At 41.0% G+C, this 17,090-nt stretch overlaps 1 protein-coding gene across 5 annotated transcripts; it reads left to right on the top strand.

The window, feature by feature from the left end:
- Positions 1 to 82: 82 nt before the first annotated feature.
- neurl4 (neuralized E3 ubiquitin protein ligase 4) lies at positions 83 to 15,292 on the top strand. Of its 5 annotated transcripts, none has more exons than XM_022244945.2 (28): positions 83 to 490; positions 1,630 to 1,762; positions 2,077 to 2,286; positions 2,768 to 3,072; positions 3,333 to 3,444; positions 3,787 to 3,875; positions 4,229 to 4,493; positions 5,064 to 5,160; positions 5,698 to 5,846; positions 6,051 to 6,169; positions 6,390 to 6,552; positions 6,684 to 6,923; positions 7,234 to 7,312; positions 7,443 to 7,609; positions 8,189 to 8,308; positions 8,475 to 8,620; positions 8,824 to 9,039; positions 9,181 to 9,279; positions 9,639 to 9,770; positions 10,174 to 10,335; positions 11,280 to 11,438; positions 11,838 to 12,017; positions 12,178 to 12,250; positions 12,795 to 12,902; positions 13,191 to 13,335; positions 13,506 to 13,621; positions 14,285 to 14,432; positions 14,870 to 15,292. In XM_022244945.2, the coding sequence occupies exons 1-28, from the start codon at positions 227 to 229 to the stop codon at positions 15,078 to 15,080; spliced, it is 4,407 nt and encodes a 1,468-aa protein (XP_022100637.2). In that variant the 5' UTR covers positions 83 to 226; the 3' UTR covers positions 15,081 to 15,292. The 5 variants fall into 5 exon arrangements, with proteins under 5 accessions (XP_022100637.2, XP_022100635.2, XP_087003215.1 ...); XM_022244943.2 differs by having other exon boundaries at positions 12,792 to 12,902; XM_087147089.1 differs by having other exon boundaries at positions 84 to 490; positions 10,177 to 10,335.
- Positions 15,293 to 17,090: the final 1,798 nt, after the last annotated feature.

Raw genomic sequence — 17,090 nt, 5'->3', positions numbered from 1 at the left:
ATTTATAACAAGTTATTTTTATTCGAGAGTCTTCCATCTAATTATGCAGTGGAATAAAAATAACCAAATATTTGTGGAGTGCTGATTTTACAACTAGATAAGAAACATCCAACTCAAAATTTAATTGCTACTTTTAGGTTGTTTTTGTAAGCCTATTTGAAAAGAGAGTTAAAAGTAAAACTAAAGAAATGTGCAGTTAGCATTTCAAAGATTTACCTAATAATAAATGAAACCACCCAAAAATTTCCCAATCATTGATGTGATTCAAAACAATGATAATTTCACATTAGAAAATGGCGACTCGTCGCTAAACATGGCGACAACAATGAAAAGAAGATTTCATCAGCGACACGGAAATTTGATTTCTTTGAGCAGCAATGGTAGAACAGCGAGCAGAAATGAACCTCGCCAAGAGTTCAACAATGGCCTCGTTATAAGCAAGTCAGTTTTGAAAGAAAACGAAATCTTCGAAGTCAGAATCGACAAAAAGGTGAGATGACCGGGCATGATGACCTGAGTGGTGACGCCCCAACTTAACTATACAGCCCCAACTGTAGTGCTGCAGTTGGGCTTGCTCAACTATTGTTGACCAATGTCTGTGGGAAATGTCGTAACGTTATCCAAGTCGATGTGTCTCACACTTGACACAATTCATCTAAAATGTGGCACTTCCTCTGTTCATCTAGCCCTGTGACCGATGACATGACCACAGATGACATTGGTAAACATTATGACTTTGGCACACGAATAGAATAGAATAGATGTTTTTATTGTCATTTTCTTCCAGCGTATAAAAAGAAGATAATGAATTTTGCCTTCCCGGTGTTATAGAAATCATTTACGCATTTTTTTGAAATGACACATTTTCAAGGGATCCACCAACGGATCCAGACAGAGCTCCAGTATGACCATAAACTTCAACCTCCCCAAACATTCCAAGAATACTACACATGAAAGTTTCTAGCTGCTTGATATGAGGCAAATTGAAGTAGGCTTCTGGCGGCTTATGGTTTTAGAGAGTACATATTTCCTGCTCCTTTCCCCCACCCAAAAAAAGGTATGCCACAGACCACCTCGAGTAGAAGGCTTGCCATCAAGCCGTGAGGACGAAGTACCGGCATGATTGAGTAGTATGATATGGCTGAACAGTTGCCCTTACAACGTATTTGACGTCCTACAGTAAAAAACATAGCGTTTTTAAAGTATTGAGGGTCAAAATGAATGCGTTTTTACATTTTTTACGCGAAGTTATTTTCGTATTCTCCAATTTCATTGCGTAAAATACACCAATACGCATGCTAATGGAAGCCCTAATGTGGCAATGCCATGGGAGTTCATCTCTAATTTCCGGTTGTGAGAAGAACCTGTTGTAATGTGGCAAGCAGTGCGCTCTATATGTTATCAGGAGACTTGTTAAAAGTTAACTCCAATGTTGCCCAGATCTGAGGCTTTCTGGAAGATGTGTAACTAGGGTGACTGAGTTTTTTTGGGGGGGGGAGGAGACACCCAGTGGTGTACATGTGCTTATTTCAAGAAGGCACTGAAAACAAACTCATTTTAAGATTGCCCATGGGAAATCTTATTGTCCTAAGGAATACTTTCCCTGATTTACAGTACTTCTTTTTTCAGGTGGAAACGTGGAGTGGTTCTATTGAAGTTGGAGTTACTTCTCTTGACCCAGGCAACTTAGAGTTTCCCACCAGCGCAACAGGCCTTTGTGAAGGGGCCTGGATTTTATCTGGTTCCACAGTACTACATGATGGTAAGTAATGAGCTTTGGTGGAATGGGACCACCTCACGCATTTTCAGTGGTGAATGTGGCAGCGAGTGTGATCAGTGAACATTGTGAAGGGTACAATGTACTTGTGACACTGCAATTGTCTGCCCAAGCTCATATGCCATAGTTTGTACACATTCCATTGAAAATTTGTCTGCATTCCTCAGTGCACTCAGAAATGTTTTTCCAGTCCATTGACCTTCAACTAACCTTTGACATTCTATCAGGGAATTCTGCAATGGTGTGAACAGTTAATTAATAATCATACTTCATGAATATGTGCTGTTTGTAACATTCAGGGGAAGCCATCCTTGATGAGTATGCTTGCGACCTGGACAGTTGTAATGTAGGTGATCGTATCGGCATTCAGAGAACCAACTCTGGAGAACTTCACCTATTTCACAACGGTTTAGACAAGGGTGTGGCTGCAAGTGGACTACCAGCCAGAGTCTATGCAGTGGTAGACTTGTATGGTAAATGCACGCAAGTGACACTGCTCAACACAGCACGTGAGTTGGTCATGTCGCTTTTGAAATCTCTTCTTTGTTTATAGAAAGCATCTTGCTGTCGGCAAAATTAAAGTTAGACTTCTGTAATTAGAAAAATTATGTTGTTTGGGACAAAAGAATGTGAGAACAGTGTCATGCTGCTGATAAGCTCTTAAATCTTGATTATTGAATGCATTGACGTGTTTAACACTTCAAGGTCACCAATTTGGGTATTAGCTGTGGCACCAATCACAAAGAATGTTATTTTATGCAGGATTTCTTACAGGAAGATGAGATGGAAAAATGTTCAAATGTTTCTCAAGGAAATAACAGAGAAAAATTTGGAGGGGGTTTGTGGCTACTATAAATGGACTTGAACATATTTAACTCACAAGATATTTTGTTCATGTACATGTGCCATGAGCTCTGGGAGCGCTACTTTTGTCTTGTTTAATCATTGGAAAAGATTGGATCTGACCAGACTTGTTGATGACCTCCCCAGATGGAGTGAATCACAGCTCTGACGACTCATCGAGTGAGGACGACAGCAGTGTGAGTGAGGACAATGTAGATGATGAAGACACCGAGACTGAGGACATTGATCGAGTGGAGGAGCTGAGAGTCCCGCTAGACAACGCCTCTATCTCCCTACCGTCCAACAATGCTTTGCTGTTCCACCAAAGACATGGATCTCTGATCACGCTTTTGAATAATGGCAGAACTGCTGAAAGGGGGAATGCTCGGGAAGAGTTTAATAACGGTGTTGTAATGACCAACAGGTTACTGAGAAGCAACGAACTGTTTGAGGTGAATAAAATTAGACAGTTTAATTTAGTTTAGAAATTCCACTGCTGTAGATTTGTCCAAGTAAGCACCTTCTGTAAGTAAGCACAATCGCAAAAGTTCTGTTAGTGTGATTGTCACTGCCAGTGTGATTGTCACTACCAGTGTGATTTCCATCGTCAATACTAGTGCCACTGCTATAAAGCCTTTTCCATCATCATTGAAATCATGTCACAACTACAAGGGCTTTCCTTCAATTTATTTCTTTTTTATGTACATTGTAGATTAGAATTGACAAACTCATTGACAAGTGGTCTGGTTCCATTGAAATCGGCGTCACAACTCACATCCCAGAATCGCTAGATTTCCCATCCACAATGACCAATCTCAGAACAGGTACGTCAAAGGTTGTATGATGTAAGACCACATGGACAAAGGTCACCTGGGCTCATATGCTGTTTAGGTTTATAGAGACCCCCCAAATCTACTCCCCTTTTTTCGTTGTATTGTGATGGACTTTGAAGTAGTAGTACTCCAGTAGAAAGTGTCATTTGATTGCACATCGCATAGGTAGGATTTAGGAGGTACTAAGCAAGAAGAGTAGATTTCATCTTCTGGTGTATGTTTTAAGTTTGTACTTTTTTTTTGTTTTTGCTCTTTCGTAAGCCGTTCACAAGCATTTTTATTTATAAAAATAACAAAGGACTTATTCCAAAATGATGTTTCTTATTGACCAAGGTACAATTATGATGAGTGGATGTGGCATTTTGACAAATGGAAAAGGCACAACCAGAGAGTATGGAGAATTCGATCTAGACGATCTTGCTGTAAGTGTTGGAAAAGTATTAAAGGAACCATTTTTTTACAAAATCTCCTTTGACTATCACAACATGTAACAGGAGCACTGTACATAGTGAACTGATATACATGATATTGATGTCAGTGATTGAAGGCCTAACTCAAGAGTCCAACCGTTGTTTTAAATTCTCCCATGAGAAGATTATACCAAAATACATTATGGGTAAGGAGAGTTTGACCTTTCTTGAGCCTGGCATTTTTATTTGAATTTAAAAGTTGAATATTTGAAGAAAAAGAGTGATAAACTGTTTGTGTTGGAGAGTTTTTACCTGAAGCTACTTGTAGTTGCCTAATTTTGCTATTTGGTTTGCATTTTGTGTAGGAAGGTGATCGCATTGGGGTCATGCGTAAGGCAAACGGTGACCTTCACTTCTTCATCAATGGCCATGACCAGGGTCGTGCAGTATCTAATGCCCCTCAGGACATATTTGGGGTTGTTGACCTGTATGGGATGGCCGTGAGAGTGACCATTCTGGAATGGGTGCCTCCAGCCACCCACGCCATGACTAGTTTTGTGGATCAGCGCGTTTCACAGCTCAGTTACCTGCAGTCCTTGGCGCAGCAAGAATCACCCAATGTCTTCCAAGGTGAGTTAATGATTTACCTGAATCCTACAAAATCTTCCACTGTACGGGAAACTAATGGCACATTCTCTGTACTTCAACTTTCCAGGGCTAGCAAGCCCATTTACAGTTACAATGGCTGGGTTCTACCTCCTTAATCCTGCTAAACTCTCAAAAACCTAGTGGAATATGAAATAGATAAAGAGAATTTAGATTGAATAAGGATTAAGACATAGTGAATATGCAGTCTTACAGAATGATTTAATGTACATTCTCCTGAAACTTCAACTCTTCAAAAAGGCATCATTTGATCATGGTTTGAAACACACCAAGGTACTCAAACTAAACCTTCCTTAAAATTTATCCCTCTTCAAAGTTGTTCAACATTGTGCCAAGCTGTCCTTAGAAATGAATGTTCAGAACTTTGTATTTGTTTTGACAAAAATTACATGTGGCCCATTTCAGCTGAGCCCACTTTTTTGAGCTCACCAATATGACAAAGACCAACTCAGACTTCTAGGGGGAACAATGTTGTGTTTGTATAGACCAAAAGAAGTGCCCTCTAACAGTTTTTTGTGTGGATGTTGTCTGCAGCTGGTTCTTGGGAGTGGACAGATAGACCACGATTCCATGAAACATGTGGTATACATGCCCAGGTGATCAACGGGGGACTAACTGCACATCGACCAAAGTACGTCAGGAACTGTTGTTTACTCTCAATAATGCTTGCTTTGTTCTTTGAAGTCTAGGTGGAGATATGAATTAAATTGCTTTCTAAATTCGTAGCAAAAAGAAGAAGAAGAATATAAAACTATCGACCAGAAAGGGGACACCATGCTTCTATTTACTGGTAATGGGGGCACTAGTGCACCTATTAACTGGAAATGGGGACAGAAGTGTACCCATTGACCAGAAGTTGAGGTTGGGTAGTTTACCTGTTACCTACCAATAGGGGCACTAGTCCTTTATTAGCAGAGGGGGCACTGTTACACTAATAGTTTTCCGGGATGCTGTTTCAGACCACAAGATTCATGACCACCGCCATATTTCCAGTAGTCAAACTCATCTTAATACTGAATTTTTTATCAGTGCAGTAGTCATCTGTTATCGGTCCATAGAACATTGACCTCTCTGTTATGTCGTTATGCAGACCTTCATGCTGTGTAGTTGGATCAGATTGATAGACCTGCTGTTGAGTTTTTGGATTGAATTTTCATTGGTTTTTCAGTGCCATGGACGATTTCAACAATGCCGTGGTGTTGACCAGCCGCCCCCTCCAGAATGATGAGATGTTTGAGATCAGAATTGACAGAATTGTTGACAAGTGGGCTGGGTCGATCGAGATTGGATTGACCAAACACTCCCCAGAGGAACTAGGTAGGCCAGATTTGGAGTTCTATTGGAAAGGTGTAGTATTAAGTCTGAAACTGTGTACCCTGAACGCTTTGGTAAACTGTAGCCCTTTTTCCCAGCAGCTGAAAATTCTCTCAAATGACCATTTGCTTCCTCTGCCAATAATGATCAATGTTTGGAATGATGTCACTTATCAAACCTCTTTATTTTTGGGTGGGCCGTTTATAGATTTCCCGTCAACAATGACCAACGTGCGCAGCGGCACCTGGATGATGACTGGCAATGGAATCATGCACAACGGTGTTGCCATTGTTGATGAGTATGGACTCAACCTTGACAGGCTCAGGGTAAGACTGGCAAGTTATCAGCAAGAGATCAATCTAGGAATTAGCAATGTCATTAAACATCAGAGCCAGAGGGAAGAACATTGGGACTTTACATTCTGGCAGGTTAAAGTAATCAGCTGTGTGAATGACAAAGACATTGAATAACCTGTTAACAAAAATGAAGAATTTTAAGGATCAGTTGTTAATTTTGGTGGTATTTATTTTGAATCTAATCATTTAGGAAGGGGACAGAATTGGAGTAATGAGGAAGCTTAATGGTGATCTACACTTCTTCATCAAAGGAGTAGATCAAGGGATTGCAGCCACAAATGTTCCACCAAATCTCTTTGCCGTGGTAGATCTGTATGGACAGGCCACACAAGCAACCATTGTGGAACCCGGAGGTTGGTCCAGATGGAGATAAAATTAGGCTTTGTGGGCTGAAAAATCAGTCAGTTGTATTACGTGATGGTGAAATTTACAATTTGAAACTCTGTGGTCAGACTTATACAATAAGACATTTGTTATTGTTCAGACTATGCAGAGGAACCAGTGGAAGCACAGGTACCAGCCGATGATAACATATTACGCTTCTATCATTTGCACGGTCGAAATGTCAAAATCAGCAACAATGGATTGAGGGCACAACGGCCCAGCGCAACCGGGGAATTCAATGATGCTATCATCATGAGCAACAGACCACTACGAGTTGGGGAGATGTTTGAGATTACCATTGAGAAGATGGTGGATAGATGGTCGGGATCCATCGAAGCAGGTGAGTGATTAGCCTGTTCTTTTTCTAACAATAAGCATGATTTGTCAGCATTGTATCTGTTCTTCCTTAAAGCTAAACCTGAATGGTTGTTTTTAACTTTTTCTGGTTTTACAAGATGATTTTTGATAAGAAGACTGGGGAGTAGGTTATGAATAATTCAGTATTCATAATTAAATTGAATGAATATTCATGTGACAAATCTTTTTGACAATTAGTACGATAGCACAGTTTTTCCACATCTCGTAATTTGTGTTCAGCAGAGAATGGTTAAGTGTGGAGATTTTCTTCTCATATCTGTATTTTTCTTCAGGTGTTACAACAATTGCTCCAGAAGAACTTGATTTCCCGAGCACAATGACAGATTTAGACCATGATACTTGGATGTTAAGGTGAGGAAAAATTCTCAAATATCTACTGTTGCATTTGTTGATTTTTCCCTCAATAAAATCCCTGGAAAGATCAGAGGTTTATTTTAATGTGTTTTTCCCCTCTTTTTTTCCATGTCTCCTTATTTTCTAGTGGTGCGTGCGTAATGAAGGATGGTTTAATGTTGAACAACTCCTACGGACTGGACCTTGACACTGTTCATGAGGGGGATAGAATTGGCATTCGTTCCTGGGAGGAGACACTTCACTTCTTCCTGAATGGACGAGACATGGGTACAGCATGTACAAATGTTCCTTCAGGTAAGTTAAAAATGATCAGAGAAGTTAGTGGCTAATATTGCTCCTAATGTAGTAGCTTTTCTTGCAGTTACGGATAGTTTATCAAATAGTTTATGACTCGCCCACTGACTGTCATCATGGCCGTCCTGTGGCTCTCCCTGTGGCTTTCCCAGTGCCTAGTCCTGTGGCTTTCCCAGTGCCTAGCCCGGTGGCTTTCCCAGTGCCTAGCCCTGTGGCTTTCCCAGTGCCTAGCCCTGTGGTTGTCCCACTGGCGATGACTCAAACCGCATAGTGCCTTACCTTGTAGCCATTTCAATGGCTAATGGAGCTGGTTAGTTTATTGGCTACCCATGTGGCCATTCTAGCAGTTATGCCAGTGGCTGCCCCAACAACAAGCGTGGTCGCTTACCTTGCTTCTTGTCAGGTATTTCAGATAACCCGACAATTAACCCACTGGTTTTTTCCAACAGTCTTCAAGCTATACCCTGATGACAATGTGAACTAATTTAAACGTAAACATGTTTAGAAAACAATATTCCTCAGAAAATCTTTCTCAATCTGTTGAATTCAACACAAATGTCATCTTGTGTTTCCTTACAGATGTGTACGCCGTGATTGATCTGTATGGTCAGTGTGCTCAGGTTTCCCTGGTACCCAGCTCCACACCTAACAATGTGTTGGTAACCTCAAGACAAGACTCACACAACTCGGTCATCACAGGTAAGGCCTTACCATTTATCATATACTCTCAACAATTTGTCTTTTACAGTGCCAACTCAAACGCAGCATGCAATGGAGTAAAAAAAGAATCACTTTTGATTCTTGTTTGTGTTTGGGAAAAATGGAAGGATTTTGTTGATCGAACTCATTGTCTTGTACTTGGTAGTTCCTGGCTTGATGCATAAATTCCATACGGTGTGTGGCTCCAGCATTCAGTTAACGGAAGACTTTGCCTCAGCTTGTCGGATCAGGACATTTGATAATGCCATCGTCTTCAGCGATAAAGCGCTCAGAACTGATGAACTCTTTGAGGTATGTGAAACTAATCAAGCTACGTGATGGTAGGTTTGCTGTGGTCTTGCTTATATAAGAAGTTGAAGTTGATGTTATGCAAGAAAGTTCAAAACAAATTATAACGGATTTTGTGTAGCAAAACTGAAAAATTTGTATTTTGCTTTATTAACATATCTGGAAATGCTTATGTATGTAAATTTGAAATGTATCCGCAACCTCAGGTCAAAGTTGACAAGGTCGCCAGCCAGTGGTCCGGTACCCTTCTCATCGGTTTAACAACACTGAACCCTGATGACATCACAGACGGTCAGGTGGCTTTACCCATTACTGCTGCCTCATTGAGGTCAAAGGACACGTGGGTCATCCAAGGGTCACAGGTCAAACACAACGGAAAGATCATCAAGGATAATTTCTCGTCCACGTTGGAAAGGCTAGGGGTTAGTTAAATACTCAATGCTAAATATCTTATGTGGCTTAGGCATGTTTGATGTCATTTTGGGGGAATTTTTCTCATTTAAGCTTGGCTTTTTCAAAGCCAGGATCATGTTTTGAAATGCTTCATAATTGTCTTGTGACAGGTAGGGGATACCGTTGGCGTCAAACGTTGTCCCGATGGTACCATGCATGTCTTCCTGAATGGTGACGATCTAGGAACAGCAGCAAGAGATATACCAAAGGTACAGTGGACCCTAGACTGATTACCTGTCCATATGTTGCACTTGTGGACAGGCAACTCCTCCCAAACTTCTGAAGTCTTATTGGTTGTTGTGGACCTTGCAAACACAGTCTTGAGTAAGTGTACATGTGGAATACAGTCCCTGTGCTGAAGATATGGAAATGAGTTGACCTTTATGTCAGAGGTCATTCAAACACTGATGCTCCTGATTATTTCTGACACATCTGTGCTTGAAACATTCAGGCTGGGTTATTCTCTTCAATTCAGGGACCATCTCAACATGTCCCTGTTTCTTGCAAAGTGTTCCACTCGATATGTAGCTTGCTGATACCGTCGTGCATTGGTGGTGATTTCTTTCAGAGTACACATGCTGTGGTTGATGTGTATGGAGTTGTAGAAGCTGTAAGTGTTACAAGTTCTTCCACGACATCCTTGGAGAGCCAGAGAGCTCCTTCCATCTCATCAAGTAGCGGAGAGGATTCCGACAGAGAGGTTAGATAACAGTCCCAGCATTTCACTGTCTTGCCCTTCTGTAGAATTGCTTCAAAACCACAAATTCTCCAAATACACCTCATATTTTGCAGGTTTGGCAAAAACCACTTTTCGTTTAAAATCGTCAATAAGAAAAAATGTTTCTATATCAATGTTTGGTTTGTCCTTGTTATCTGATATTTGATGAGTACTGTTTAATAAATTGTGTGCTATTGATAAATTTAGCGTGCTTTATTTGCATGCTATATTTAAAATATTTCATACAATCGATATACTTCCTGATATACTTCCTCTAGTTATTGGGTTTTAATGTTTGCCAGTTCATATGTGGTATTCAATTTTATCTTCCATGAGTAATATGTAGTAATACATTTTTCATCAGAAGTTCCCTTTTTACGTTCAGCAGGGAGAACCCACATGTAGCAATCCCAACCGGATACATTTCCATAAACATGGCAAGAACATTTGTCTGTCTGATAGCAACCTGAGGGCCAGACGGACAGCGAGCTACAACCAAGCAGTGGTGATCAGTGAATATCCATTACCACGGAAAAAACTGTTTGAGGTAGGCATGGTGGTGAACTTACTGTGAGCAGCAGCGAACTTGACAGGATAGAAATAAACCAGTCCACAGTGAGAAGTGCTATCATAAATGACTTTATACCAGAGCACCAGCTGCAAAATGCATTTTCAAAGCTTTCTTTTTCTCTGTGGTATTTCACAAACATACTTTAGAAAATTTACTTTCAAGTTTCAAAGATTGCTTACTCTTACTGCAAGGTTATTAATATTAAAGGCACTGTTAAGCATCACGGTATGCCGGGCGACCCATTTTCGAGTACATAGGCTTTATATGCAGAGCTGGGGAGCCCGGAACTGGGACAAAAGAGTTGGGCCTTATAACAAAAGACCATGCTCAGCGCAAAAAACTGAGCTGCTGGGCATTACCGACATTTTTTCGCTCTCGATATTGGAGAAAATCCAGCCTTGTTTTCAAACAGTATACCACTGTTTGAGGCATTTAGAGTGAGCGAATTACCACCAGGGACAAAAGCTCTCCACCATCGCAGCGATGAGCCACACAGCACCACTGCACGCTAATCTGGCCCCTATTGAAAAGAGGTCAGCTGTGCACTGTGCGGGTTTCAGGAACTAAAGAATCTTACGTAATACCGCACAATCTGGGCTCTTTTTCCAAGGCTGCAGGCCTGGCTGAAATATTCAGGAGTCAATGAATTTTACCTGTCAGCTTTAGAATAGTGCCAAAGAGTCCTTCCTGTGGGTATAAACGGCCATTAAATGAAATGATGAATTTTTGAAGAATTTTGAAAACGGAAAATCTTGAAAATGAGCCGGCATCTTGTCTTGCTCAGGAAAAATCCACCCGGCAGCAAGTGGTCAAAAGCTGGCTTAAGAATGTTTCCAAAATAATCTTGTTACTCTTGTGACATTTTAGTTTGAAGTAGTGATGCGTGGTTATAATCTGAGCGTTGTTTTCCTTTTGCATAGATAAAACTTGAAAAGGTGACAGATGAGTGGACGTCCTCTGTCAAGATTGGAGTGACAAATCAGTCACCAGAGAGATTAGGGTTCCCTGCTTCTGCCTCTAACATCAAGAAAGGAACGTGGATTGTTCAAGGAGATGCAGTTTTTCACAACAGTAACAAGGTACGCAGCCTGGTCTACCAAAGTTGAGGTTTTGTAGGTCACTCCATAGATATGGAGTTGCAGTGGGGCGGTGTTTGTGTCCATGAGCAAGGTAATTATTGCTTCACTCAACTAGGAGTTACAGAGTGCATGAGAGGGCAGAAGGCAGTGTGTTTGACTTCTGCTTGAATAATAAAAGGTATGAGGCTTCCCACATGGAAGGTCTTAACAACCCTAAATATCAACTAGAACCAGAAGTGTTGACATAAAGTTTGGGAAGAAAATTTTTATCCAAGTACGTGAAACCTTTAGATGGTAAGATTTTACAATTCTGTTGCTTTTGGGAGGTGTCAAAGCTCAGCTTTGATTGGTGAACTTTCTTCTGCATTGAGAGTGCTCCTTGTATCCCCATGGGTGTAGGTGCGTACCTTCAATGGACCCAACTTGGACCAATTAAAGGAAGGCGATACGTTGGGAGTTCTCGTTGACGCACAAGGCCAGCTTCATCTCTATGTCTACGGCAGAGATCATGGAGTCATTGCTGAACATATTCCTAATCCCTGCTATCCTTTGGTGGACCTGTATGGACAGTGTAAAGAGGTGAGGAGAGTTGACAAAAAGGACCTGAAAATTCATGATTTAGATCTGGTCTTAGTTTGACCTTCAAGGAGCATGACATTTAAATGTTTGTTATGACATCATAAAATATTGAGTATTAAAGGCACAGTTATTGACTCTGTTTTTGGTGTTTTTTTTTCAGGTTTCCATAGTAACTGAAGAATTGGGTGCAATAGGCGTGCAAGAAGAGAGAGAGAAAGCAGCTTTTGAAAATGGTAAAAAAAATCATGATCCCTCAACAAATTTGAAAATCGATTGTCCTTGTGGATAAACAAATTGTAGCGACGGCACCGACAGACCGGGGGGGGTGCTGGTGTGCCTCCATAAGTCCGTGCCGGGCCCTGCCCATTGGCTTTTAGGGCCTGCCCTCGTGGTGCCAGCGCAGTAGCAGTTTCAGGATTTTCCTTTGACCTGTGGGTTGTTCTATCCAGTGCAGATGTGACAGAACGAGATTCAGATTTGCTTGTGGATTTTCATAAAACTCTCTGTGTGTTGACTGGTTCTGGAGGTGCAATAAAGGCCTAAAGCTACTGGACTCTGGACTGGAGAACAAGCGTTTTGGGCCTTGTTCAGACGGTGTGTGAATCCCCAAAGAAAAGCGGTTACAATATCTCGTGACTCTTGGACACGGACATTCAAATTCAACCTTACTTAAAACTTATCTCAAATGGACAGTGTGTTCCGAAGATGCTAGTGAATGTGGCATGTATTCATCTCCTCACTGGATCCAGATTTGTTTTTGTTTTTTTTTTTCAGCAGGATTAAAAGAGAACACACCTCAGTCGTTGTATGCCCTTGGGGGAAGCGGTCGGATATGTGAATACCAGAAGCTTTGTCTTCGCTTCAAGATCACACTGGGGTTACACGGTAAGCACATGAGGGTTAAGACAGGGTCATGCTGATTAACACAGAGACACAGGCAGACATGTAGATACATAAGACAAGGTTATAGTGAGAGAGAGTTGTTTAGTGGTTAATGCTGTAACCTTAGAGACACAGACATGTCTTGATATTGAGGACTGTGTTTCACATGTCATGTCTCGTGTCCTACTTTACCTCAATCTTAAAGTTAATTTCAGTTTTACAAACCAATTCAGTTGGTCCATGTAGATAGGTCGCACATGTCCCATAATTTACTTGTCCTTATACATTTAGATGCACACTTTGAAACAAATCCAAAATTCAACAAGTGCTACTGTGAGCCATGCCGTAAGTACCAGGGCACCAGTGAATACGGGGACCAGGGAGATCCACTGCAACGTTACACACGCCCCTTTGGATGGTGTAAATTTGCCATCAAGTAAGTGCCGTTTTATTTTCTGTTCCCTTCCCAGTTGGTCAAAGGATTCTTTAGTGAACACCTACTGAGTTGATTTCCCTTCATTGTCACATGAGGCTTAAACCTCTGTTGCTTTGATGACAGGATTTTTAGGATTACTTTAGTCATAAGTATGTTTGTTTGCTTTCCAGACTGCATAGCCGTGCCGAGACCTTGAATGTCTTTGACTTGTGGCACGTGGCTTTCCATGGAACCAAAGCAGGGGCTGTTAGAAAGATATTGGACAGTGGCACATTGCTTTTACCTGGTAAGCTAAAAAATAAAGAACACTCCCAAATCACTCGGGCTGAGTCAATTTAAATTATTCGCTATGCGAATATTCGACCTTCAATTCAATCAAATATCCGGTCTTACCAATCGGCAGATTGTTGACGAAACCATATGCAAAATCAATTGCAATAATGCACACAATGTACATTGTAATCTCTATAACAGCTTCTCACGTCTAGGAGTATCTCCAGCCACAATTTAGCAAGAATTAAGAGAAGAACAAGACTTCTTGCCCTTTTGAACATTTTATTCCTTTTACTTTTTTTTAATGAATAATTTACTTCTTGAATCGTTGTAAGATTTCTGTCACTTATTATCTGCTTGAAACAAGCCTCCATAGTGCAATTTTTCTCACTGAAAACAAAAGAAAACTCTCCTTTTTCAGGAATTTTGCATTCGAATATTGAAATTTGGAAAATTATATTTGAATATTCAATAATCGACACAGCCCTATGAATCACGGTATTGTTGAAGCATTGAAGAAGTCCCCAAAACTGCTTGCTGGATTTCAAAGGAGTTTGGAGGATAAGGATGAAGGATTTTATTTCACCTGTTTACTCTAGAAATGACCGATGGGCAATCTTGGGAGATCTGAACACAATTCCAAAGTGACTTGGTTTGTGTGTATTGGTTGTTGCAGGTGATATTGCGCTTGGTGGGGACCAACTGACAGAGCAACCAGGCCATTTCAACGATTCACACAAACCCAAAGACTTTGACACCAAGCAGATTTTCATCTCTCCATCCATGAACTATGCAGGCTGCAATGTCTACGCCAAAAAACAAAAGTAAATGTGAATTCCATCGTTTTTTTACTTTAAAGGATAGGGGCTAGCTAAGGAGGCTTTAAGTTGGCTGAATTCATTTGAGACAGTCAGGGAATGCCTGTTTTAAGTGAAGGAAAGAGTTAATCAAGAGGCACAAGATTTCACAAGCCAGTAAAACATAGTAAACCAAGATATCTCTAGCCAAACATAAGACATCATAAACCAATCATAAGTTATCTCAAGCCAATCACAAGACATTGCAAGCCAGTCACAAGACATCATAAACCAATCACAAGATATCTCAAGCCAAAAACGGGACATCCTGAGCCAAATCACAAGGTATCTCAAGTCGTCATTTTGACCCTACTTGTGATTTGATTTGTGAGGTAAATTTCTTAAATCCTGCTCTGTTTTCCAATCCACTTTTCAAACCAACATCGGTTATTTCTTGTCCACAGGTTCACAGATCCTAAGACAAAGCAAGTCTATAATGCCAGTGTCGCGTTTCAGGTACGTGTCCGTCCCAATAGCTACACAACGGGACCTCAGACTATAGGAGTCAATCACAATATTGATCCGTACATCGAGAATAGCAAGATTGAGTGGTTCACAAAGGAACGTTCCGCAGTTGTACCCTATGCTCTACTTGTGCGTGTCCAGCCCAAATAAAAACTGCTCAATAGAGGGTGCTATTTATTTGGTGTGATAACCATATTCTTCATATTGGTTTACAATTTATTGCCAGTTGCCAATGTACGGTGCAATGTTTTGTCAGTTTCTTCATGTCTGTGCGAGTGTGTCATGATCAATCATTTCACATAGAAGCTGCACTTGAGTAAACTTGGAGGAGGGTGTCAGGTGGGAGGGTGTCAGGTGGGAGGGTGTCAGGTGGGAGGGTGTCAGGTGGGAGGGTGTCAGGTGGGAGGGTGTCAGGTGGGAGGGTGTCAGGTGGGAGGGTGTCAGGTGGGAGGGTGTCAGGTGGGAGGGGGTCAGGTGGGAGGGGGTCAGGTGGGAGGGTGTCAGGTGGGAGGGTGTCAGGTGGGAGGGTGTCATTCTCGGGTTGGTGGCATTGTGTACTAGTTTTGTGAAGGCACTGCACTGTCATTCGTCTCATGGCATTTACTCATGTTGTTTTTCCAAGTTAAGTACTACACATGCAACATGTTCTGTGTTGATAGCGTGGTGATATGTACATGTAGAATGATCTCATTCTATCATCGGGGCATCCAGTACAAATGGAAAGTAAATTGATCATATAGTTTTGTTAGGATCATTTAAAGTTCGTAGCCTCTGGCTATGTGCATTGAGTACATCAGCTTAGAGGTGTACTTTTGGGTTGACCTGTCTGAAAAATAAGCACTGTGAGTTAACAGCAGGTTTGGTTTTCACATGCTGCTGTCAAAATGACTGCATGATGTTATTTTTTGAAAAAATGCTGTAGGCTGTATATGATAGAAAATATCCCCTACAACGATATAAAGAAACGTCAATGGGGTCCCCCCACCCAGGCTCTTTTAGGGTTAAATAATAGGTAGTTATCAGAAGATGAAGTAATCTCTGTTATAATGGTTTTGTGCACCCCTTTTTAAAGAATGGAACAGGCACACAGCACACAGGTCATGCGCGCACATGATGCATGGACCCCCCTTCCCCATTGGGTTTCACTCAGCTTTTTCATCCAAAACGTGATATTCATATTTGGTATATAAGTTGTGACAATGAAAAGGAAAGGCTACATTAGCATTTTTCAGAACAAATTGTCTTTATATTTTTAGGGCTAGAGGTAAAAAAATATGGAGTGCCTCATGAACCAAAACCTGACTTTAAACAAATCACGTTAAATTTCTTCAATGACTGGTGACTGGAAGCAAGTCCTGAGACATGGTATGGGGATGGGTATTGGCTTCCAAACATCTGAAATCTCATTGGTTGATTGAAGCAGAGATGGTTCATCTTTCTGTGTACACTGTACTGTGATTGGCAGAGCTGAAAAAACAGTTGTTGGGGCAGCCTGCAGTGCTGTGTGTGTGCATTACGATACTTAGACTAGCTTAACCTGTTGATCTTTCGGTCATTCAGGGAGAAAATTGCCATAACGTAATGAGTGCTACCTGCAGCAATGTGTCACCGTAATCGTTTGTGGTGTGTGTTTTCTTTCAAGCAAGAAATATAAAAAGTTTGCCTTGTATTTCTGCCCGAGAAACTGTAAAGCAACTGAATATCATCTCAATTTATGAGTGATTTATCATTTCAAACGTATGGAGTCAGAAACATGAAGCGTACTTCTCATTTGTCCAAATTGTGCAGTCACTGTATCACTATGTCAGAAAGTCATTGCTGCGGCTAACACTAACATGTGCATCTATGGAAGCCGTTTCCTCTAGACGTATGTAACTCGCAACTACAGGCTACAGCCATTAGATTTGATTCAGAGACACTGCGTTTTGTGTTACGGTAGAATTTGAGACATACCAGTGTCCTTTGGTGCTTCACACATTCTGGTTTATAAGTGTTGACGCATATCACGTGTTTACTTAGAGCAACATGTATATGACTGGGGATTGTCAGTATAAACAATTTTGCAAGGTTTTGGGTTGGTGTGAATTACATCTTTCGTCCAACTGGAAATTGCAAACACATACACAGTGAAATTTGTTCACTGTCTTAATGTTTGCATAT

Source organism: Acanthaster planci, linkage group LG16 (genome assembly GCF_054643075.1).
Source record: "Acanthaster planci isolate LZ-2023a linkage group LG16, COTS_SCS, whole genome shotgun sequence".
Classification (NCBI taxonomy): Eukaryota; Metazoa; Echinodermata; class Asteroidea; order Valvatida; family Acanthasteridae; genus Acanthaster; species Acanthaster planci.
Note: the sequence above shows the minus strand (reverse complement) of the source record. Positions and strands in the feature narration are given on the sequence as shown.

Excerpts from the sequence above, each read along its gene's own strand:
- neurl4 (XM_022244943.2), top strand. The coding sequence starts at position 227 with ATGAAACCACCCAAAAATTTCCCAATCATTGATGTGATTCAAAACAAT. Across the intron at positions 1,763-2,076 it reads TTCCACAGTACTACATGATG|GGGAAGCCATCCTTGATGAG; the intron begins GTAAGTAATGAG and ends TGTAACATTCAG. Across the intron at positions 13,622-14,284 it reads TGGCACATTGCTTTTACCTG|GTGATATTGCGCTTGGTGGG; the intron begins GTAAGCTAAAAA and ends TGGTTGTTGCAG.